At 47.8% G+C, this 24,792-nt stretch overlaps 1 protein-coding gene across 6 annotated transcripts in view; it reads right to left on the bottom strand.

Annotated features, from left to right (window-relative positions):
• kank2 (KN motif and ankyrin repeat domains 2) overlaps positions 1-24,792 on the bottom strand; it is a 156,606-nt gene that overhangs the window by 104,484 nt on the left and 27,330 nt on the right. The window contains exons 1-2 of one of the 6 annotated variants that reach the window (XM_073069042.1): positions 24,033-24,255; positions 1,747-1,877 (exon numbers count right to left, since the gene is read on the bottom strand). The exons of 1 other annotated variant lie outside the window; for it this stretch is intronic. In XM_073069042.1, the coding sequence (XP_072925143.1) occupies positions 1,747-1,877; positions 24,033-24,049 (148 nt within the window). In that variant the 5' untranslated portion in view covers positions 24,050-24,255. Of the gene's footprint in view, positions 1-1,746; positions 1,880-24,032; positions 24,256-24,792 lie in introns of those variants that run through there. 4 more of the 6 variants (XM_073069034.1, XM_073069035.1, XM_073069039.1 and 1 more) reach the window with 4 other exon arrangements.

Here is a 24,792-nt window from a genome sequence, read left to right as displayed (position 1 = left end):
TGATGAAGGGTCTCAACCCGAAACATTGATTGTTTATTCCTCTCCATTGACGATGCCTGACCTGCTGAGTTCCTCTGGCATTTTGTGTGTGTTGTTCACAGTTTCCAGCATCTGCAGAATCTCATGTGTTTCTGCTTTCAACGTTAGGCTGTAATTATAACGGGAAATCTTCCTTCCCGTGGTAAAACCAAAGGCTGTACCCCCGTAGCTTAATTAAAAGTGTGGCATAGACACCCTGCTGGGGAGGGTGAGCTGCAAACTTCAGCGATGAAAATAACCAAAATACACTTCCTTAATAGACAGTTGATTTTGCAGAACAGGGAACTCCAAGAACTCAGGTGAATATATAAATGCTGCTAGTGGGCACATTGCAGGATGCAGGAGTACATGCTGAAGCTCAGTGCAGCCACTACAAGGGCTTTATGAGGAAGGACCACAATCTCGTGCAGGGGTGGCAAACCCTTCTGAGAGCATATCCAAATTTGCAATAATCTAACAAATTCTCTTGTGTGTCATGATAATTTTGAACAGAGATTATCATTGATTAATGAATTAGTAACAATAATTATGGACTTATAAGGAAAAAGGATGAGCTTTGTTGATTATTTATATGTATTCATTGTTTTACTATTAATAAAAGTATAACAGAGACAGATTGAAATAAATGAAGCATTTTAGAGAACCCGTTCAAAAATTATTAATATTAATCTTTTGAAATAACACAATTTCTAGATAGTGTTGTTATTGTAACCATTTACTGATATGTATACCAGGTAGCGAGGATTTCAAAATGTGTTCCCACAACCATCGAGCTGGCGACAAGCCAACGTGAAATGGTTCCTGTGAAAATATCTCACTGCTTTCGGGTTGTAAAAAAAACATTCACTGATTCACTTGGCTGTGAAGGCAATCATGATGTACGTATCTTTTTATTATGGGTGAGATTTAAAGAATCGAGGGGTGGCACTGCCTGCTGTGTGCCATCAAAATGTTTGCATGTGCCATAGGTTTTCCACCATGGACCAAAGGGAAGGAGTTGGGAACCAGAGGGAGGTGATGGGTAGGTCCTGAGGGCAGGGGAGAAGGGGTGAGAGGGCCTCAAGAATGGGGTAAGACAAAGAAAGTGGGTGAAAGGAGGAAACACAGAGGAGTGGTTACCAATGTTATTGAAATTATTGTCCATGCCGCCAAACTGGAGACTGCGCAAGCCACTCTCTTTCCATTTCAGAGGTTGAGGATAGCCTTTGACTGCAGGGTCTATCTTTGGGCATGGTCCTGTTTTGCCAATTGAGGTATCCTCCTGAAATAACTGCCTAACATTGCAGATCACCTGGTGGGACACACCAAAGATACCTGGGGAGAAATGAGGAGATGCTTGGGGTTGGAGGCCTGCCTGTTTGTGTGAATGGGAGGTTGGGAAAGAGGCTTGTCTTTCCATTGCTTTATTCTGTTCTGCTGTTATAATTGTTGCTTATGGGTGTGCTATGTTGGCGTTGGAATGTGTGGTGACACTTGTGGGCTGCTCCCAGCACATCATTAAGTATGGTGGTGTTAACATAATGGATGCATCTCTCTGTAAAATATTTCCATGTAGATGTGATAATAAACCTGAATCTGAAATCCTAATTGGAAATCTGATTATTCATGAGTAATGTCTCTGGTTAGCTGCATTTTGCACAAACAATTTTCAGCATTTCTCACAAATTTCCTGTTAAAAACACTGGCACATTAACCCTTGATTCTTACCAAACTTAATAGATTGTGTCAGTCCGGGGTCCAAGGGAACATCGGTGTCTGTGAGGGTTATCACGCTGGGAGTGTTGTGTGGCAGTTCCGTTGCAGACCAACCCGGAGTCAGCTCAGTGACTCTGAAGACCCTACAGAAGCGGACAAAGATATTGTATTTATAGTGTTTTTTTCCCAATCTCAAAGTTCCCTGACAATAAGGCTGGTGTGGTCACTGCTCCTAGGTAGAGCACAGTCAAATCGCAAACAGAAATAGGGTGGTGGGTGGACTGTTCCAGTGGCGTGAAGGACACGGAGGACAATTCCTCTGATCAATGTTCTGCAGCTGAGGTAGTGGGGGCAGACATGGACATGAGTTCATTGCTGGAAGATCATTGTTCACTGTCACTGTTGTCATCTCAATATTTTCCTGGCAGAAGGTTCTGTGCTCATGTCTGCTCAAGCAACATCTGAATCCATGCCCCTTGGATGACGAGGCTGACCTGCAAGGTCATTCCAAATAGTCTCGTCCCTCCATATATAATTATACCACAAAACATAAGAGTAGAATTAGGCTATTCAGCACAGAGTCTGCTCCACGGTTCAATCATGGCTGATTTATTTTCCATCTCAATCCTATTCTCCTGCCTTCACCCCATAACTTTTGATGCCCTTACTAATTAAGAGCCTATCAACCTCTGTTTAAATATACCCAATGATTTGGACTCCATAACCATCTGTGGTAATGAACTCCACTGATTCAAAACCCTCATTTCTGTTCTAAAGGGACATCCTTGTACTCCAAGGCTTTGCCCTCTGGTCCTAGACTTCCCCGCTATTAGAAATACCCTCTCTGCATCCACTCTATCTAGGCTTTTTCAATATTTAGTATATTTCAATTCTTCTTCATTCTCTCCTAAACTCCAGTGAGTACAGGCCCAGAGCCATTAAATGCTTCTCATACGTTAACCCTTTCATCCACAGGATAATTCTCATAAACCTCTCCTTGACCCTAGCCAATGCCAGCACATCCCTTCTTACGGGCCTAAATTCCAGTCACAGCTCATGGAAAGCACAGATTGTTGTACTTGTGAACATGACCTCTGTGTGGTATCAACCAGCAACCCCATGGGCCATGGGAGGATCAGTTAACTCAACAATCACACACTACCAAAGTACAAACTGCATACAGAATCCCAGGAAAACTTTGGCATTTGGAGAAGTTCCAACAGATAACTTAAGTTGCAGAATAAATTCTTCTTTTTAAAAAAAAGCTGTGTCATTTGAAAGCAACATCCATCATCAAGAACTTCCATCATCCAGGCCATGTTCTTTTCCATTGGGTAGGAGGTACAAGAGCCTTAGGTCCTACACCACCAGGTTCAGAAACAGTAATTACACTACAATCATCAGACTCCTGAACTGACATGGATAACTTCATTCACCTCAACACTGAACTGATTCTACAACCTGTAGACTCACTTTCAAGGACTCTACAATTCAGCATTATTTATTTACATGGGACAAATGTGTGGGACAACAAAGATTTTGCTTCCTGAATACTTTTGGGTGCATCTTATGGTTTTTGGGCTGCTGGTCATAAAACTTCCCATGTCATTTCTCTAGCATGCAGAGTTTTGTTTGGAATCACCGATACAGGCTTTTCCCGCAATCTGAAGGTAGAGCATTCCTATGAACCCATTTGTAATCCGAAATGTCGTAAAGCGAAGAAGCAATTACCATTAATTTATATGGGGAAAATTTTTGAGCATTCCCAGACCCAAAAAAAACTTACCAAATCAAAGCAAATAACACATAAAACCTAAAATAACACTAACATATAGTAAAAGCAGGAATGATATGATAAATTTACACCCTATATAAAGTAGAAATATTGTAGGTACGGTGTAGTTTCACTTATCAAACTCGGGAAGGCAGCGAACCAAAATCGATTTGGAGAAAAAAATCGGCACGTACACGCATGCGCAAACAACTGCCCGCACGAAGCTTCACGGTCATTGTAGTCTTTCTCCGGGCAAACACACGTATAAAGCGGGCGTCTTTTTTTCGTAAAAGCGAAAATCCTCTTTGGTTAGCGAAAACAGGTACTAATGTAAGTCTTTCGTAACAGTGAGTTGTCGTAAATTGAACGTTCAAAAAGCGGGGGCCACCTGCATTTGTTATTTCATTTCATAATTCAAGTCAGCTGGTGGCATAGTGGCATCAGTGCTGGACTTCGGGGTGAGAGGTCCCAAGTTCAAATCCAGCCGGCTCCCATTAAGAGCTGGTGATCTCTTAAAATAAACTCACCCAGCAGAAGGCAATGGCAAACCACTGCTGTAATTTGCCTAGTACGCGATTTCCCAATACATCAGAGCAGCGTGGAAGGAAATCATCTGCTACCTGGAAATAATTCTGGATGTGACCTACCTTAATTCAAGTCAGAATAACTGATGCCAAGATAAAGGAAGATATTTTTGTTGGTCGACAAATCAAACAGGTCATCAATGACAGGCAATTCGAAGAACTTCTAGTGGGACTGGAGAAAATTGCATGGAAGGCATTCAAGGATGTTGTTGAATATTTTCTTGGCAACTACAGAGTACCAAACTATGTGCAGCTGGTTCATCACATGCTTCAAGCATACTAAACCATGAAGTGCAACATGTCACTAAAGATTCATTTTCTGCATTCCCATTTAGACTTCTTCCCTGCAAATCTTGGCACTGTCAGTGATGAGCATGGTGAAAGGTTTCACCAGGATATGGCGGTCATGGAGAAACGATATCAGGGCAATTGGAATCCATCAATGCTGGCCAATTATTGTTAGACACTCAGGCGAGAAGCCTCAGAAACTGATTACAAATGAAAATCATCAACAAAATATTCTTAGCTTAGTCGAATTATTGCAAAACGTCAGCACCATTATGTAATTAAATGCATTATATTCAATAACAGTTAATTTGTTGTTTCTCCAAATTGCTACATAATACAAGTAGACTGAAATTACATTTGTGTTCAGCTCCAAGCCATCTATTATAAACAAAAAAAATCTGAGAACGCAACCCTTCTGAAAAATAATGTTGTCCTGTGTTATTACTTGTTCAATTTGTCTTCTTTTGCATGCTGGTTATTTGTCAGTCTTTGTTATTTACAGTTTTTCTAAATTCTACTGTATTTCTTTATTTTCCTGTAAATACCTGCAAGAAAACGAATCTCTAGGTTGTACATGGTGATGTATACACTACATACTTTGATAATAAATCTACTCCAAACTTTGACTGCTCCTTGAATAGCTGACATTGTCTTTTGGAAATTAGAAATAAGATACTCCAAAGGAGAATCAGTGCTCACAGAAGTTCTACGTGGCTGTTTATTTGCAGAGAGTGGGCAGTGAATATACACACAGATGTGAGGTTCTCCGCAGTCATAAAGCCTGATAGTGCCTCCCATGCAGAGCTTCCATTAAAGGCCACTGGGTCAAACACAGGAGGCACAAACTCTTGGAAAGCAATGCGTGTAGTGTAGTGGTTAGTGCAATTGCATTGCATTGTCAACGATCACCAATCAGGGTTCGATTCCCTCCACCGCCTGTGAGGAGTTTGAATGTTCCCTCTGTGACCACACGGGTTTCCTCTGGGTCCTCTAGTTTCCTCCCACAATCCAAAGACATATGGGTCAGGGTAACTTAAATTGAGGCAGACCTAAACTGTTCCATGACCACAAGCCCATCCATACCTCCAGTGACAATTCTTGCTCAGCCAGTCGTTTTGAAGGCTATCGGCTCGAAACATAAATTGTCCATTTCCTCACCATAGATCATGCCCAACCTGCTCAGTTCCTCCTGTGCTTTCTGTTGCTTCTGAGTCGGCATTAGTAATTTCCCATCTGGCTCATTAGCATGGATTCCAAACCCACTCTAGTTCCAGTCTTGACTCCTCCAAAAGTTGGCAGCTCTGAACTACATTCCAGGCAGGGGCCCCACACCCTGTTATGGGAGGGCTCCTTTGATCTCATCTCCTAGCAAAAAGTTGAATCAGAGCTCCTATAAGTTTGTTCTGGTGAACACCTGTCCTACTGAATCCTGGAGCCAATACTCAGAGGTCAGTGAAGTTCAGAGGGCAAAGCCAAAGGATGAAGTCAAAAAACACAGCGAGTCCAGAGGTCAAAGCCAGTGAGTCCAGAGGTGAAGACCCAAAGGTCGAAGATCCTGTGTTAGCTTTTCAGGAGATTGAAGGTCTGTGAGTCTGGGGATAAGGATTGGTGGCCTGAAGGCAGCCTGTCCTGGGCCTGCAGTTGGAGGCGCACGTGTATGTGAAAGTGATAGTGGGTGGGAAAGGGGCTTGGTTTACTGTTGTTGTTACTGTTTGTGTTGTTCTGTTGAACATTATGGACATGCTACGTTGGCGCCAGAATGCATTGTGACACATGTGGGCTACCCCTCATCACATCCCCAGACTGTGTTGGTTGTTGACGCAAAAGAACACATTTCAATGTATGTTTTGAAGTTTCGATGTGCATGCAGCAAGTAAAGCTCGCCTTTGAGCTTTTTACAGTTTGGCTATGCCTTTCCCATTACAAAGTCAAAGAGCAAAGAGATCCTGTATACAGAAGTCATGGAGTGCACTCAGGAGAGGGAAGATGGCAGAAACACAGCTTGATTACCTATTGGTTGCTTTCCTGTTGTTGAAGATAGGATACACAAAACCTAAGCACTCATAATAATCCACAAATGGAGGATTGGAAAAGGAAAAACTCTGTGATCATACAGCGGTAATTGATATGGCCCTTGTAGCTGCAGGAACTTCACACTGACCCGGACTTAGGCCAGCAATTAACACATCGGGTAAAGTGGCTATAGACTTGAAAGCTGGTGGGGAGTTTCCATTGCAATGCTTCCAGAGGTGGGAGCTGGATCCCATCTCTCCTCTCCACACCCCCCAAACCCCTGCCACCACTTCTAGGTTTGCTGTGACCTAGAAGAGTCCCTCTTGCCAACTGTCACTTTGTCATTTCAAGTTTGAAAATTGTTTATTGTTATTTATTTATTTTTATTTAGAGATACAGCATGAAACAAATGGGCCCTTGGCCCTTCGAGCTGTGTTGCCCTGCAATACTCTGATTTAATCCTACCTAATCACAGGACAATTTTATAATGACCAATGAATCTACCAACTGGTATGCCTTTGGACTGTGGGAGGAAACCAGAGCACCCGGAGAAAACCCACAGGGTAATGGGGAGAACGGACAAAGTCCTTACAGGCAGCAACAGGAATTGAACCCGGGTCACTTGTACTGAAAAGCATAACTCTCCGGAGCCACCCCTCTTCAGTACAAGAGAGAAGAAGAACAAATTTATTGTTACTCAAGATTTAATGCAACATAAAAACACAATAAGCATGAAGAACATAATAAAAGAACAAAAAATTGACAATAAATTTAAAAATGTAAGCAATCCTATAAAACACAATGTACAAGGAACTGTTAAATACATAGACTGATTGTATATACATAAAGTGACACTAGTTGATGTCTACGTAGTGGTGATGGGGATTGGTCAGATGGGTTAATGGGTGGAGGCTGATCAGCCCGATGGCTTGAGGGAAGTAACGGTTTTTAGTCTGGTAGTCCTGGAATGGATGCTGTGCAGTCACTTCCCTGATGGGAGTGGGACAAGTAGTCCATGAGCAGGGTGGCTGGGTGGGATCCTTCATAATATTGTCGGCCTTTTTCTGGGACTTCTCTGGATATATACACTGAGTGACCACTTCATTAGGTGCACCTTTACACCTGCTCATTATTGCAAGTATCTAATCAGTCAATCATGTAGCAGCAACTCAGTGCATAAAAGCATGCAGACACGGTCATGAGGTTCAGTTGTTGTTCAGACTAAACATCAGAATGGGGAAGAAATATGATCTAAGTGACTTTGACAGTGGAATGATTGTTGGTGCCAGACAGGGTGGTGTGAACGTCTCAGAGAAGGGAGATCTCCTGGGATTTTCACACACGCAGCAATCTTTAGAGTTTACAGAGAATGGTGCAAAAACAAAAACATCCAGTAAGTGGTAGTTCTGTGGGTGAAAACACCTTGTTGAGGAGAATGGCCAGACTGGTTCAAGCTGACAGTTATTGGACAGTAACTCAAATAACCATGCGTAACAACAATGATGTGCAGAAGGGCATCTCTGAATGCACCACACATCAAACCTTGAAGTGGATGGGTTGAAGCAGCAGAAACCACACCTGGATCCACTCTTGTACTTGATAGAGTGGTCACTGAGTGTACGTCCTTGATGGTGGGTAGGCTGGTGCTGGTGATGCGGTGGTGGTCCCTGTCAGAGTCACCTCACATTTAGATATCCAGTCAAGATGGCATCAGCGGACAACGCTACCTCAGGCGACATCCTTCAGATAGTCCATGGAACTATTTCTTTCACTTCTTTTACGTCTTCTTTTTATTTTAAATGTGTTTCTGGTACAGTGTGAGCCTGTGACCTAGAGTTTGAAGATTGATTGGGCAGTCCAGTGCTTTGCTGTCTCCAAGAAGACTCCAGCAGGCGAACGACCTCCAGACCTAGCAACTTAAAGATGGGGGCATGAGCCACAATCAACACAATCGCAAATTAAAGCGTGAGGAAGATTGAAAGATCGAGGCAAATACGGAAGGTGAGCGAGGGTTCAGCACCATCTACCAGCCTCTCACTCGCTGCTCCTGAGGGAAGGCCCATGATTTTGAAGGAAGGCTCTCTCTCACTTGGTGCTGTTGGAGAATAGTACTGAAGTTCTGGGTCTGTGATTTATGGATTAGACTGTAATTCAATTGGACTCTTTCAATTTTAACTTCTATTTTCTGTGTTTTTGTTGCTTCTTTCTTGTTGCCATTTGCACGATTTGTTTTTTTGTGTATTGGGGTGGGGTTGATGTTCATGTTGCCAGCTTCCATGGCTTTCTTTATTTTGTGGCTGTCTGGAGAAAACAAATCTCAGAGTTGTATACTGCATACGTACTTTGATAATAATAAATATTCTCTGAATGTTGAGATAGTCCTGCACCTAGCGTCATTTTTTGTACATACTACCAGTCCATGTACATAAACTAATCTCATGTATACATGGCCACATGCAACAATGACTTATGATTTATAGGATTGCTTTTTTATTTATACCTACTGTGGTTTTTATATGACTATTGTGTTTTTTATGCTGCATCAGGTCCGAAGTACTGGAGAATGGCAATAAACAATCTAGAATCTTGGACGGGGCTGAGCGTGAAAGCTATCTTGGGGCCCTCCTCTCTTACTTTCTGTCACCATCTCTTCTCTCTTTGCTTCTTTGAAGAAATTCCAGACATTTTTTCCTGCAAAGTGTTGAGACTTCACACTGTGCAAAAGAATCCCGGACTTGCACCCGTCAGACCCTTGAAGCACCATCCAGTTACTGTGTGGGAGTCCAGCTGCAAAACTATGTTTAAATGTGACCTCTACCCTCGAAGAACAGCGGCTTTATTACACACAGATGTCAAATGTAAATGAAGTTCCTGGCTTGTTGACTGTGCACTAGCACTGCTACCGAGTTTATTACATACAAGGCTTCCTCTACGCCCGCCCCCCAGTAAACAAGAGTGAGAAAATCAGAATCATTAAAGTCACAGTTATACAGCCATCCAACCCAACTGGTCCACGCTGACCAGGATGACAGCCCAAGCTAGAGCCATTTGCCTCTGTATTACCCATAACCTTCTGAACCTTTCCTATCCATGTACCTGTCTGTCCAACTCTCTTACAAAAGTTGTTATTGTACCTGTCTCAATCACTTCCTCTGGCAGATCATTTCATATACAGATCATCATCTGTGTAAAAAAAAAGTTGCCTGTCTGGTTCCTATTAAATCTTTCCCCTCTCAATTTAAATCATAAATAGCATGTTCTTAATTCCCCAACCCTGGGAAAAACACTGCGTACTCTCACCCTATCTATGTCTCTCATAACTCATACACATAGAGACATTACCTCCCAGTCTCCTACACGCCAATGGATAAAGTCCTAGCCTATCCAGTTTTTTTTCTCTCTCACACACACAGACACACCACACACACACACAAACAGACACATGCATGTACACGTGTGCACACATATACACACATCATCGACTGAACTGTCCTCGGGGAAAGAATTTTACTTTATAAAGTAATACAATCAGGATGAATGACTGAACTGTTTCAAGATGACAGAAGGTACTTCATGGTGTAGATATATTAATTATATATGAGAGCGAGACAGAGAGAGACAGAGACAGAGAGAGAGAGAGAGACAAAGAGAGAGAGAGAGACACACACAGAGACAGAGAGAGACAAAGAGAGAGAGAGACAGAGACGGAGAGACAGAGACAGAGAGACAGAGACAGAGAGAGAGACAGAGAGAGAGGGAGAACATTTTCTCGCATGAGACACCAAAATAGGGCATGATAAATGGGAGGCATTAATAAATCCAGAGCAGAAGAAACTGAAGAATGGTAGGAATGTGGTGCCATCCAGCTTGGCTCAAAGTGAATAATGTGAGATAAACACATCAGGATAAAGTGAAGATTATAAGAGATGTCAAGGTGAGGAGAGGGGCCGGTGTAGAGCACCTGTACCAACACCAACCAACTTTGAACCTCTATGCTGTACATATCATATAATCCTGCTTGCAAACTTCCTCTAACCTAAAATTTGAATTTAAGAATCAATCACTCTGATAATTCATGGATTTGGATCTCAAAGCGCTGAAGCCATTAATTCCTAAAACTCTGGAATAAAGCAACTTAATTTGGTGCTGTCAACCCAGCCCTGGTGTTCATGAACATGAAAGAAACTACAATTATATTGACCTGATGACCAAATTATTTATTATTAGCTGCTTCACCCAATCCCCTCAAAGCAAAAGTAATGCTGTGAACCTTTCGTTATTTGGGTTGAGTGTCCACCACTATGGGAACAGGCAGGGAGTCACACACAGCAGATTCCAGCTTCAAACATCTTGCCAACACTGCACCAGCAACAAAAAGGTCTTTATACAGCAAAAAGCTAACAGCTGGAACAAATAAGCTCAGGGACCAGGGCAGACATGTGAATGGCACTTGTGGAAAATGAAGGCAGGCAGCAGTCTGTGTGACTGAGGAAAAGGGACAGGAGAGTTCAGCACACGGACAGTTCACCATCACACGAGGAGCGAAACTTCCACATGCCTGATTATTTCAGTTCTGGGGTCTTTTCATTGCTTCTCTCCTCCCCCCTCCCAATCGGGGCTATTTGATAGGAAAATCCTGCAATGTGAGCATCATAATAACTTGTTTCTTCCAGCTCCTCGTCACTGAACTGAGCGGAGTCACTGGTGTAACTGGAACAGAATCTGTTTGTGCACTGACTCGACAGTCCTCTGAAAGAATGGAATTCAAAATGCAAGGGAATTTTGAGAGCAGTAATGCAAACACACAGAGAGACATGTAAACACAGATGCAGTTATATACGCATATATACACACAAAGTACATTGACCACATCCCTTACTGTGATACTCTCCGACACACCCCACACCACTCACAGTGACGCTCTCCGACACACCCCACTCCCCTCACTGTGACTCTGTGATACTCCCCACACCCCTCACTGTGACACTCTCCAACGCATCTCACACCCCTCACTGTAACACTCTCCACACCCCACTCCCCTCACTGTGACGCTCTACGACACACCCCACACCCCCCACTGTGACACTCTCCGACACACCCCACACCCCTCACTGTGACACTCTCCAATGCACCTCACACCCCTCACTGTGACACTCTCCAATGCACCTCACACCCCTCAATGTGACGTTCTCCGACACTCCCCACTCCCCTCGCTGTGACACTCTCCGACACACCACACACTGTGACATTCTCCGACACACCCCACTCCCCTCACTGTGTCGATCTCCGACACACCCCACACCCCTCACTGTGACGCTCTACGACACACCCCACACCCCTCACTGTGACACTCTCCGACACTCCCCACACCCCTCACTGTGACGCTCTCCGACACACCCCACACCCCTCACAGTGACGCTCTCCGATACTCCCCACACCCCTCACTGTGACACTCTCCAATGCACCTCACACCCCTCACTGTGACGTTTTCCAACACTCCCCACTCCCCTCGCTGTGACACTCTCCGACACACCACACACTGTGACACTCTCCGACACACCCCACTCCCCTCACTGTGTCGCTCTCCGACACATCCCACACCCATCACTGTGACACTCTCCGACACTCCCCACTCCCCTCACTGTGACACTCTCCGACACATCCCACACCCCTCACTGTGACACTCTCCGACACACCCCACACCCCTCACTGTGACACTCTCCGACACTCCCCACTCCCCTCACTGTGACACTCTCGGACACACCCCACACACCTCACTGTGACACTCTCCGACACTCCCCACACCCCTCACTGTAACACTCTCCGACACACCCCACACACCTCACTGTGACACTCTCCAATGCACCTCACACCCCTCACTGTGACGTTCTCCGACACACCCCACTCCCCTCACTGTGTCGCTCTCCGACACACCCCACACCCCTCACTGTGACACTCTCCGACACACCCCACACCCCTCACTGTAACACTCTCCGACACACCCCACTCCCCTCACTGTGACACTGTCCGACACTCCCCACTCCCCTCACTGTGACACTCTCCGACACAACCCACACCCCTCGCTGTGACACTCTCCGACACACCCCACACCCCTCACTGTGACACTCCCCGACACACCCCACACCCCTCACTGTGACGCTCTCCGACACTCCCCACTCCCCTCACTGTGACGCTCTCCGACACACCCCACACCCCTCACTGTGACACTCTCCGACACACCCCACACCCCTCACTGTGACACTCTCCGACACGCCCCACACCCCTCACTGTGACGCTCTCCGACACGCCCCACTCCCCTCACTGTGACGCTCTCCGACACTCCCCACACCCCTCACTGTAACACTGTCCGACACTCCCCACACCTCTCACTGCAACACTGTCCGACACTCCCCACTCCCCTCACTGTGACACTCTCCGACACTCCCCACACCCCTCATTGTGACACTCTCCGACACACCCCACACCCCTCACTGTGACACTGTCCGACACTCCCCACTCCCCTCACTGTGACTCTGTGATACTCCCCACACCCCTCACTGTGACACTCTCCAATGCATCTCACACCCCTCACTGTGACGTTCTCCGACACTCCCCACTCCCCTCACTGTGACACTCTCCGACACACCCCACACCCCTCACTGTGACACTCTCCAACACTTCCCACACCCCTCGCTGTGACACTGTCCGACACTCCCCACACCCCTCATTGTGACACTCTCCGACACACCCCACACCCCTCACTGTGACACTGTCCGACACTCCCCACTCCCCTCACTGTGACTCTGTGATACTCCCCACACCCCTCACTGTGACACTCTCCAACGCATCTCACACCCCTCACTGTGACGTTCTCCGACACTCCCCACTCCCCTCACTGTGACATTCTCCGACACACCCCACACCCCTCACTGTGACACTCTCCAACACTCCCCACACCCCTCAATGTGACACTCTCCGACACACCCCACACCCCTCACTGTGACACTCTCCAACACTCCCCACACCCCTCACTGTGACACTCTCCGACACACCCCACACCCCTCACTGTGACGCTCTCCGACACTCCCCACACCCCTCACTGTGACGCTCTCCGACACACCCCACTCCCCTCACTGTGACGCTCTCCGACACACCCCACACTCCTCACTGTGACACTCTCCGACACACCCCACACCCCTCACTGTGACACTCTCCAATGCACCTCACACCCCTCACTGTGACGTTCTCCAACACTCCCCACTCCCCTCGCTGTGACACTCTCCGACACACCACACACTGTGACACTCTCCGACACACCCCACTCCCCTCACTGTGTCGATCTCCGACACACCCCACACCCCTCACTGTGACGCTCTCCGACACACCCCACACCCCTCACTGTGACACTCTCCGACACTCCCCACACCCCTCACTGGGACGCTCTCCAACACACCCCACACCCCTCACTGTGACGCTCTCCGACACTCCCCACTCCCCTCACTGTGTCGCTCTCCGACACACCCCACACCCATCACTGTGACACTCCCCACTCCCCTCACTGTGACACTCTCCGACACATCCCACACCGCACACTGTGACCCTCTCCGACACACCCCACACCCCTCACTGTGACACTCTCCGACACTCCCCACACCCCTCACTGTAACACTCTCCGACACACCCCACACCCCTCACTGTGACACTCTCCAATGCACCTCACACCCCTCACTGTGACGTTCTCCGACACACCCCACTCCCCTCACTGTGTCGCTCTCCGACACACCCCACACCCCTCACTGTGACACTCTCCGACACACCCCACACCCCTCACTGTGACACTCTCCGACACACCCCACTCCCCTCACTGTGACACTCTCCGACACACCCCACACCCCTCACTGTGACACTCTCCGACACACCCCACACCCCTCGCTGTGACACTCTCCGACACACCCCACACCCCTCACTGTAACACTGTCCGACACTCCCCACTCCCCTCACTGTGACACTCTCCGACACTCCCCACACCCCTCACTGTGACACTCTCCGACACACCCCACACCCCTCACTGTGACACTCTCCAATGCACCTCACACCCCTCACTGTGACGTTCTCCGACACACCCCACTCCCCTCACTGTGTCGCTCTCCGACACACCCCACACCCCTCACTGTGACACTCTCCGACACACCCCACACCCCTCACAGTAACACTGTCCGACACTCCCCACACCTCTCACTGTAACACTGTCCGACACTCCCCACTCCCCTCACTGTGACACTCTCCGACACACCCCACACCCCTCACTGTGACGCTCTCCGACACACCCCACACCCCTCACTGTGACGCTCTCCAACACTCCCCACACCCCTCACTGTGACACTCTCCGACACACCCCACTCCCCTCACTGTGACACTGTCCGACACTCCCCACTCCCCTCACTGTGCCACTCTCCGACACACCCCACTCCCCTCACTGTGACACTGCCCGACACTCCCCACTCCCCTCACTGTGACCCTCTCCGACACTCCCCACACCCCTCACTGTGACACTCTCCGACACACCCCACACCCCTCACTGTGACACTCTCCGACACTCCCCACACCCCTCACTGTGACACTGTCCGACACTCCCCACTCCCCTCACTGTGACTCTGTGATACTCCCCACACCCCTCACTGTGACACTCTCCAACGCATCTCACACCCCTCACTGTGACGTTCTCCGACACTCCCCACTCCCCTCACTGTGACATTCTCCGACACACCCCACACCCCTCACTGTGACACTCTCCAACACTCCCCACACCCCTCAATGTGACACTCTCCGACACACCCCACACCCCTCACTGTGACACTCTCCAACACTCCCCACACCCCTCACTGTGACACTCTCCGACACACCCCACACCCCTCACTGTGACGCTCTCCGACACTCCCCACACCCCTCACTGTGACGCTCTCCGACACACCCCACTCCCCTCACTGTGACGCTCTCCGACACACCCCACACCCCTCACTGTGACACTCTCCGACACACCCCACACCCCTCACTGTGACACTCTCCAATGCACCTCACACCCCTCACTGTGACGTTCTCCAACACTCCCCACTCCCCTCGCTGTGACACTCTCCGACACACCACACACTGTGACACTCTCCGACACACCCCACTCCCCTCACTGTGTCGATCTCCGACACACCCCACACCCCTCACTGTGACGCTCTCCGACACACCCCACACCCCTCACTGTGACACTCTCCGACACTCCCCACACCCCTCACTGGGACGCTCTCCAACACACCCCACACCCCTCACTGTGACGCTCTCCGACACTCCCCACTCCCCTCACTGTGTCGCTCTCCAACACACCCCACACCCATCACTGTGACACTCCCCACTCCCCTCACTGTGACACTCTCCGACACATCCCACACCGCACACTGTGACCCTCTCCGACACACCCCACACCCCTCACTGTGACACTCTCCGACACTCCCCACACCCCTCACTGTAACACTCTCCGACACACCCCACACCCCTCACTGTGACACTCTCCAATGCACCTCACACCCCTCACTGTGACGTTCTCCGACACACCCCACTCCCCTCACTGTGTCGCTCTCCGACACACCCCACACCCCTCACTGTGACACTCTCCGACACATCCCACACCCCTCACTGTGACACTCTCCGACACACCCCACTCCCCTCACTGTGACACTCTCCGACACACCCCACACCCCTCACTGTGACACTCTCCGACACACCCCACACCCCTCGCTGTGACACTCTCCGACACACCCCACACCCCTCACTGTAACACTGTCCGACACTCCCCACACCTCTCACTGTAACACTGTCCGACACTCCCCACTCCCCTCACTGTGACACTCTCCGACACTCCCCACACCCCTCACTGTGACACTCTCCGACACACCCCACACCCCTCACTGTGACACTCTCCGACACACCCCACTCCCCTCACTGTGACACTCTCCAATGCACCTCACACCCCTCACTGTGACGTTCTCCGACACACCCCACTCCCCTCACTGTGTCGCTCTCCGACACACCCCACACCCCTCACTGTGACACTCTCCGACACACCCCACACCCCTCACAGTAACACTGTCCGACACTCCCCACACCTCTCACTGTAACACTGTACGACACTCCCCACTCCCCTCACTGTGACACTCTCCGACACACCCCACACCCCTCACTGTGACGCTCTCCAACACTCCCCACACCCCTCACTGTGACACTCTCCGACACACCCCACTCCCCTCACTGTGACACTGTCCGACACTCCCCACTCCCCTCACTGTGACACTCTCCGACACACACCACTCCCCTCACTGTGACACTGCCCGACACTCCCCACTCCCCTCACTGTGACACTCTCTGACACTCCCCACACCCCTCACTGTGACACTCTCCGACACACCCCACACCCCTCACTGTGACACTCTCCGACACTCCCCACACCCCTCACTGTGACACTCTCCGACACACCCCACACCCCTCACTGTGACACTCTCCGACACACCCCACACCCCTCACTGTGACGCTCTCCGACACTCCCCACACCCCTCACTGTGACGCTCTCCAACACTCCCCACTCCCCTCACTGTGACGCTCTCTGACACACCCCACACCCCTCACTGTGACGCTCTCCGACACTCCCCACTCCCCTCACTGTAACACTCTCTGACACTCCCCGCTCCCCTCACTGTGACACTCTCCGACACACCCCACACCCCTCACTGTAACACTGTCCGACACTCCCCACACCTCTCACTGTAACACCGTCCGACACTCCCCACTCCCCTCACTGTGACACCCTCCGACACTCCCCGCACCCCTCACTGTGAAACTCTCCGACACACCCACACCCCTCACTGTGACACTGTCTGACACTCCCCACACCCCTCACTGTGACACTCTCCGACACAGCCCACTCCCCTCACTGTGACACTCTCCGACACACCCCACTCCCCTCACTGTGACACTGCCCGACACTCCCCACTCCCCTCACTGTGACACTCTCCGACACTCCCCTCTCCCCTCACTGTGACACTCTCCGACACTCCCCACACCCCTCACTGTGACACTCTCCGACACAGCCCACTCCCCTCACTGTGACACTCTCCGACACACCCCACTCCCCTCACTGTGACACTGCCCGACACTCCCCACTCCCCTCACTGTGACACTCTCCGACACTCCCCACACCCCTCACTGTTACACTCTCCGACACACCCCACACCCCTCACTGTGACACTCTCCGACACACCCCACTCCCCTCGCTGTGACACTCTCCGACACTCCCCACACCCCTCACTGTGACACTCTCCGACACACCCCACTCCCCTCGCTGTGACACTCTCCGACACTCCCCACACCGCTCACTGTGACGCTCTCCGACACACCCCACACCCCTCACTGTGACACTCTCCGACACTCCCCACACCCCTCACTGTGACGCTCTCCGACACACCCCACACCCCTCACTGTGACACTCTCCGACACAGCCCACTCCCCTCACTGTGACACTCTCCGACACTCCCCACACCCTTCACTGTGACACTCTCTGACACTCCCCACTCCCCTCACTGTGACACTCTCCGACACTCCCCACACCCCTCACTGTGACATTCTCCGACACACCCCACACCCCTCACTGTGACACTCTCCGACACAGCCCACTCCCCTCGCTGTGACACTCTCCGACACACCCCACACCCCTCACTGTGACACTCTGACACTCCCCACACACCTCACTGTGACTCTGTGATACTCCCCACACCCCTCACTGTGACATCCTCTGGCATACACCAATAGTTGTCTAATACTCAACATACCCAATGCCTTGCCCTCACTGTAACACTCTTATGAATTGTTATGTAATACTTGACATACCCGATGCTGATTTCTGCTGACATGTTATGCTGTTGTTCATGAAATGTATTTACTACAGATCCCTTACACACCTATAGCAAGAGAGAAATTATTCTTCTTCTTAAACAGGCTCAAATCTATTTATACACTTTGCATTAAAGAGAGCTTGATTCCAAAGGAAAAATGTAAGGAAAGCCCATAAATAACCTGCTTGGAGGAAGTTTGAAGTTGAAGGGACACATGGGCCAAATGCCTCTTCTTCCTTTTCACTCTGTACATGTTATTGTTGGATAGCAGTCTGTCCTTCAGTACAGCCCTCCAGACTCAACTGTTCACATTACAATCACAACTCACAATAACAATTTCCTTATTAAAGACCAACACATTTCTAGTGTTCCTGCACAGACTCGAGCACTTCCTCCAAAAGCACTCTACGCGTCTCTACTTTCTTAGAAGTTTGCAGAGTCGGCATGTCACTTAAAACTTTGACAAGGTTGAGAATATCTGTTTGCGTCATATCCTGCCCAGGGATGGGAAAGGCTACAAAAAGTGGGGGATACCGTCCAGTCCCGTCCATCACAGGAGAAAACATCCCCATTATTGAGCACGATTGAGTGGAGTGCTGCCACAGGAAAGCAGCACCCATATCAAGGACCCCTACCATCCAGGCCATACCCCCTTCTCGCTGCTGCCATTGGGCAGGAGGTATTTCTTTACTTTCCTGCAAACGCCTGAAAGAAAATGAATCTCAAGATAGCATATAGTGACATATGTAATAATTTGACTTTGAAACGGTTTGGAGGGAGACAGCAGCAGGAAGTTTGATTAGCTTGCCACAACATCATGGGGCTGCTAGGGGACCTCTAGAGACCTTATAGAAGTTAGAAGTTTGTAAGATTATGAGAGTTATAAATAGAGTGTCAATATCTTTATCCCATGGTTGAACTGTCTAATACCAGACAGCATGCAATTCAGATGTGAGGGGGTTGCAAATGAAATGTGTGGGCAAGTTGGTTTTGAACACAGAGTGGTGTGTGTGGAACTTCCAGGGTTGGTAGTGGAGGCAGATACAACAGCAGCGTTTCAGAGACTCTTAGACAGGCACACGAATACACAGGGAATGGAGGAATATGGACATTGTGTAGGCAAAAGGGATTAGCTTAGTTGGATGTTAAATAACTGGTTAATTAGTTTGGCACAAGATCATGGGCATGTTCCTGTGCTGTTCTACGTGAGTAGAAGTGAGATTACACAAGATGCGAGAAGTCAGCTTTCATCATACTCTCTGCCCATGCTTTTCTAAGCTTGATGTAATGGAGGGCAACCCCTCCTTTTGATGTGGGACTTAAAATGAAGCATCACCCAAGACGCCCACAGCCTCTAATCATCGCTTCCTACAGTTCTGATAATTACCAGTTTCTCAAACGTGCAAGTGCAAGTCATTTCTGCCTGTAGAGCTTCCTCCTCACCGCCAGCTTCAGAATATCCAATGTTACGTTTACGACAAAATAATCAGCACTCAGGCTGGTTAAGCCGCAGCCTGAGCTCTGTGTACAGTGTTGGTCACCACATTAAATATGTGATTACACAGGAGAGGATGGTGAAGAGATTTACAGCGATGTTGCCAGGACTGGAAAACTGCAGCAATGGACAGAGCTGGGTAAGCTATGTGTGGCCACACTCACAGGCTGCCCCCAGCACATCCTTAGGATTTTACTTTTTTAAATTTATTTAGAGATACTGCACTCTAACAGGCCTTTCAGGCCCTGGGAGCCTGTGCCGTCCAAATGCACCCATGTGACCCATATGTCTTTGGAATGTGGGAGGAAACCAGAGGAAACCAGTGAGATCATACAAGCTCTTTAGAGCAGTGGTGGGAATTGAACCTGGTTGTGTTAGTTGTTGACACAAGCAGCCCATTTCACTGTGTTTCTATGTACATCTGATAGATAAATGAATCTGAATCAGATCTACATCTGAAGCCGTCACTCTTTCTTTCCATTGGGACAGAGGAGGACAGAGAGACTTGATTGAGGTTTATAGAGTTACGAGGGGCCTAGATAGAGTAAATAAGCTGGGCCTAATCTCTTTAGCAGAGTGGTCAAAGACAAGTGAGCAGAAATTTAATTTAATTAGGAGAAGGAATAGCGAGATATGAGGAAAAACCTTTTATTACTCAGAGACAGGTGGGCATCTGGAACCCACTGCCTGAAAGGGTGAGAGAAAATCTTTTAAGCACAAGAAAATCTGCAGTTGCTGGAAATCCAGAGTACTCCTGATGAAGGGTCTTGGATGAACTGTCAACAGTTTAACTCCTCCGTAGATGCTGCCAGACCTGCTGAGTTTCTTCAGCATTTTGTGTGCATAACTTTTAAACCAGACTTGAGGAGGTTTGCCCCGTAGCCCTGAAAGGTGAGATTATGTTGCACAACTGTTTATGAATTCAGGCAAAATCAATAGGCCAGATGACCTCCCCCTGTGCTTTATAAATGTTCAATGATTCTACAGTGCCTAAAAAAGTATTCCCCCCCCCCAACACCCTCAGATGTTTTATTGTTTTACAACATTGAATCACAGTGGATTTAATTTGCCTGTTTTTGACACCGATTAACCGAAAAAGACTCTTCTGTGTCAAAGTGAAAACAAATTTCTACTAACTGGTCTAAATGTATTACAAATATTAAACACTAAATAATTGACCACATAATTACTCACCCCCTTCAAGTCAGTATTTAGCAGATGCATCTTTGGCAGCAATTACAGCCATGAGTCTGTGTGGATAGGTCTCTATCAGCTTTGAACATCTGGACACTGAATTTTTTCCTCATTCTTCTTTACAAAACTGCTCAAGCTCTGTCAGATTGCAAGTGATCATGAACGAATGGCCCTTTTCAGGTCCAGCCACAAATTCTCAATTGGATTGTGGTCTGGACTCCGACTTGGTCACTCCAGGACATTAACTTTGTTGTTTTACAGCCATTCCTGTGTAGCTTTGGCTTTATGCTTGGGGTCATTGTCTTGCTACAAAACAAATCTTCTTCCAAGTGACAGTTCTCTTGCAGACTGCATCAGGTTTTCCTCCAGGATTTCCCTGTGTTTTCCTGCGTTCATTTTAGCCTCTACCATCACAAGCCTTCCAGGGTCTGCTGCAGTCCAGCACCCCCACAGCATGATGCAGCCACCACCATGCCTCACGGTACGGACGGTGTGTTTTTGATGATCTGTGGTGTTTGACTTAAGCCAAACAGTGCATTTAGTCTGACAGCCAAGAAGTTCAATTTTAGTTTCATCAGACCATAGAAACTTCTTCCAGCTGACTTCAGAGTCTCTCAAGTGCCTTCTGGCAAACTCTAGCTGAGATTTCATGTGAATTTTTTTCAACAGTGACTTTCTCTTTGCCACTCTCCCATAAAGCTGTGACTGGTGATACAGTTGTTGTATGTGCAGTCTCTCCCACTTCAGCCAATGAAGCTTGTAACTCCTCCACAGTTGTCATAGGTCTTTTAGTGGCCTCCCTCACTAGTCCCTTTCTTGCATGGTCACTCAGGTCTTGATCTTGGCAGATTTACAGCTGTGCCATATTCTTTCCATTTCTTGAAGATTGACTTAACTGTACTCCAAGAGATATTCAGTGTTTTCAGATTTTGTCTACATGGTGTATTTTTGCCAGGATACTGACTCGCCAGCAGTTGGACCTTCGAGATACAAGTGTATTTTTACCATAATCAATTGAAACATCTTGATTGCACACAGGTCCTCAAAATCAGATATCTATTTAACTAATTATGTGACTTCTAAAACCAATTAGCTGCACCAGTGATGATTAAAAGGGGGTGAATACTTATGCAATCAGTTACTGTGTTTTATATTTGAAATTTATTTAGATCACTTTGTAGAGTTCTGTTTTCACTTTAACACGAAAGAGTCTTTTTCTGTTGATCAGTGTCAAAAAAAGTTGAACTAAATCCACTGTGATTCAACGTTGTAAAACAATAAAACGTGAAGACTTCCAGGGATGGGAGGGTGGTGAATATAGGCACTGTATTTACAATTGATCTCTCCGCGCCTCAGAAAGACACAAGGGGGAACAGGAGCATCAACTATGAAACTCCACTGCGTGTTAAATAAATAATGAATACTTATACAAATAGAATATAAGACACAGAACATTACAGCACAGTACAAGTTGTGCTGACCTGCTCTGATGTCTGCACTTCCACTGACAACAGCACGGTGGTGTAGTGGCTACCATGACTGAGGAAACTACGTCAGTGCTGGAAGCATGGCATGCTTGCAGGCTGCCCCTAGCAAATCCTCGGACTGTGTTGGTCATTGACACCAACAGCACATTTCACTGTATGTATTGATGTACTTGTGACAAGTAAAACTAATCTAATCTAAACCAACTTCTTAAATGTAAACATCCTGCTCCCACTTGGATTAGATACTTTTGGAATCTATTCAGAGTTTCATGGACCTCACTGGAGATAGCTACAGGTGTCTGGATCACAGATCAGTGGTGGGATGGATTTAAATACTCCAGATAACTCCAGATTCTCAGTGGTACTCAGAAGGCCCTGGATGGCAGAACATGTTCAAGAAGCTAAATAACCTTTGCCTGTTACTGTGGTTACGTAACAACGACACCGGCTCAAAATCAACACATTGTCTGTGATTAAATGACCTGTAGAAATTGAAGTATCAATTGCTGACAAGAAGACTTTGAGTACACACACTCAGTGTAGAGGCTCCACAAGTACACCTGCACACATCACACACACACACTCACTCACATACATGTATGCACTCACACGCTCTCATGCACACACACCACCACATGCTGATGAAACAATGTTTAGATCAAAGCTTGAAGAAAGTGATTAAATCAGTGATGGGATAGACTTTAATAATCAGAGTAGTTTCAATTTTTCCAAAGGTGCTCAAAAGATGTAGAACTCAGAAAATTTGTTTCTAGGATGGGTCAGCAATTCATTCACTCTATGTAATCATCTGGGTAACACACACGTGCACACAAACACATATAGTCCCAAAGATGCACAACACTATACAGACACATCTGCACACACACAATCCCAAAAACATACATATACTCACACATATCTGCACACACTTGCAAAAACATACATGTGCATACACTCCCAAAAACACATACATAAGTGCTAACACCCTTAAAACACACACACACACACACACACACACACACACACACACACACACACACACACACACACACACACACACACACACACACACACACACACACACACACACACACACACCACATATTCCCAAAAACATTTACATGTATGCAAACACCTAAAAATACACACACACAACACTCATCCTGCACCACAGAGAGGAAACAGCATTGACACACTCTGGTTAATGTCACGAACTTAAACTTTAACCATTCCTCCCCCACCCCACCCCTTTCAGCGACTGAATGTGACCTAAGACACATCTGTCAATGGTAGGGAATAGACAGGAGTTTGCTGACAGTAAAGGGTGTTACAGAAGGACTGAGTCTGGAAGCGGTTTCAAATGTATCAAGAGTTGTAAGCACAGTCATAAGAACAAGAGAAATAACAGACTAGAAAGCGTCATAGCACAGGCATCACTGTGAACGTTTGTCTAGTCTCAGTGGAAAGATGACTTGGGAGATCTCCTGGCTAGCAGTGAATAAATTGGCCAAATCCCAATCTTTGTGCACATACCTGGAACGCGCAATCATGGGGCATGGAGTCCGAAAGGGTCAGAGCTGAGATGGTTCCGCAGGGGATTTGGGAACGAGGCCTGATGGTCACTCGCTGAGCGTCACGCCGCTGTGATCATTCACCGGGGTTCCTCCAACACGACAGGTGACAGCGATGCTGCAGGCAGGGAGTAGGGAAGGCAGCAAAGAGCGGGGCGACCGATGAAGGAATGTGTGTAGAAAGCTCTCTGCTCTCTCTCGAGCTGGGAGGGTTTAAATTCCCTGGCAACAACACCAGTGTGAGATGCCAGACTGCAGTAACCCTTCCGTTGACACGGCTCTGCCAGGGATCATTACCACCATTCAGTGTGCACAGTGCGAGGTACAGTGACAAACTTTGTAATACAGATCATTTCATCACATCACTGCACTGAGGCTGTCCAAAGAAAAACAATCATAGGATACAGAATAACCCGTAACAGGTACTGAGAAAATCCAGTGCAGGCAGACAATATAGAGCCAGGCCATAAAAAAGCAGATGGTCAGGGTGAGTCTAGGTTCCATTTCTCACACCGTATGAAGAAGTGTTAAGTCAGCTGGGGCTTTTCTCCTTGGAGCAAAGGGAAATGAGAGGAGAGTGGACAGTATAAGGTTATGAGAGGCATGGATAGAGTGAACAGACAGTGTCTTTTTTCCAGGATGATTATGGCTAATAATAGATTAATTTCAGTGCAGGAAATTTTGGGGGGATGTCAGAGGTAGGTTTTTTTTAAAAAAGAGTA

This window comes from Hemitrygon akajei, chromosome 16 (genome assembly GCF_048418815.1).
Source record: "Hemitrygon akajei chromosome 16, sHemAka1.3, whole genome shotgun sequence".
In the NCBI taxonomy this organism is placed as follows: Eukaryota; Metazoa; Chordata; class Chondrichthyes; order Myliobatiformes; family Dasyatidae; genus Hemitrygon; species Hemitrygon akajei.
Note: the sequence above shows the minus strand (reverse complement) of the source record. Positions and strands in the feature narration are given on the sequence as shown.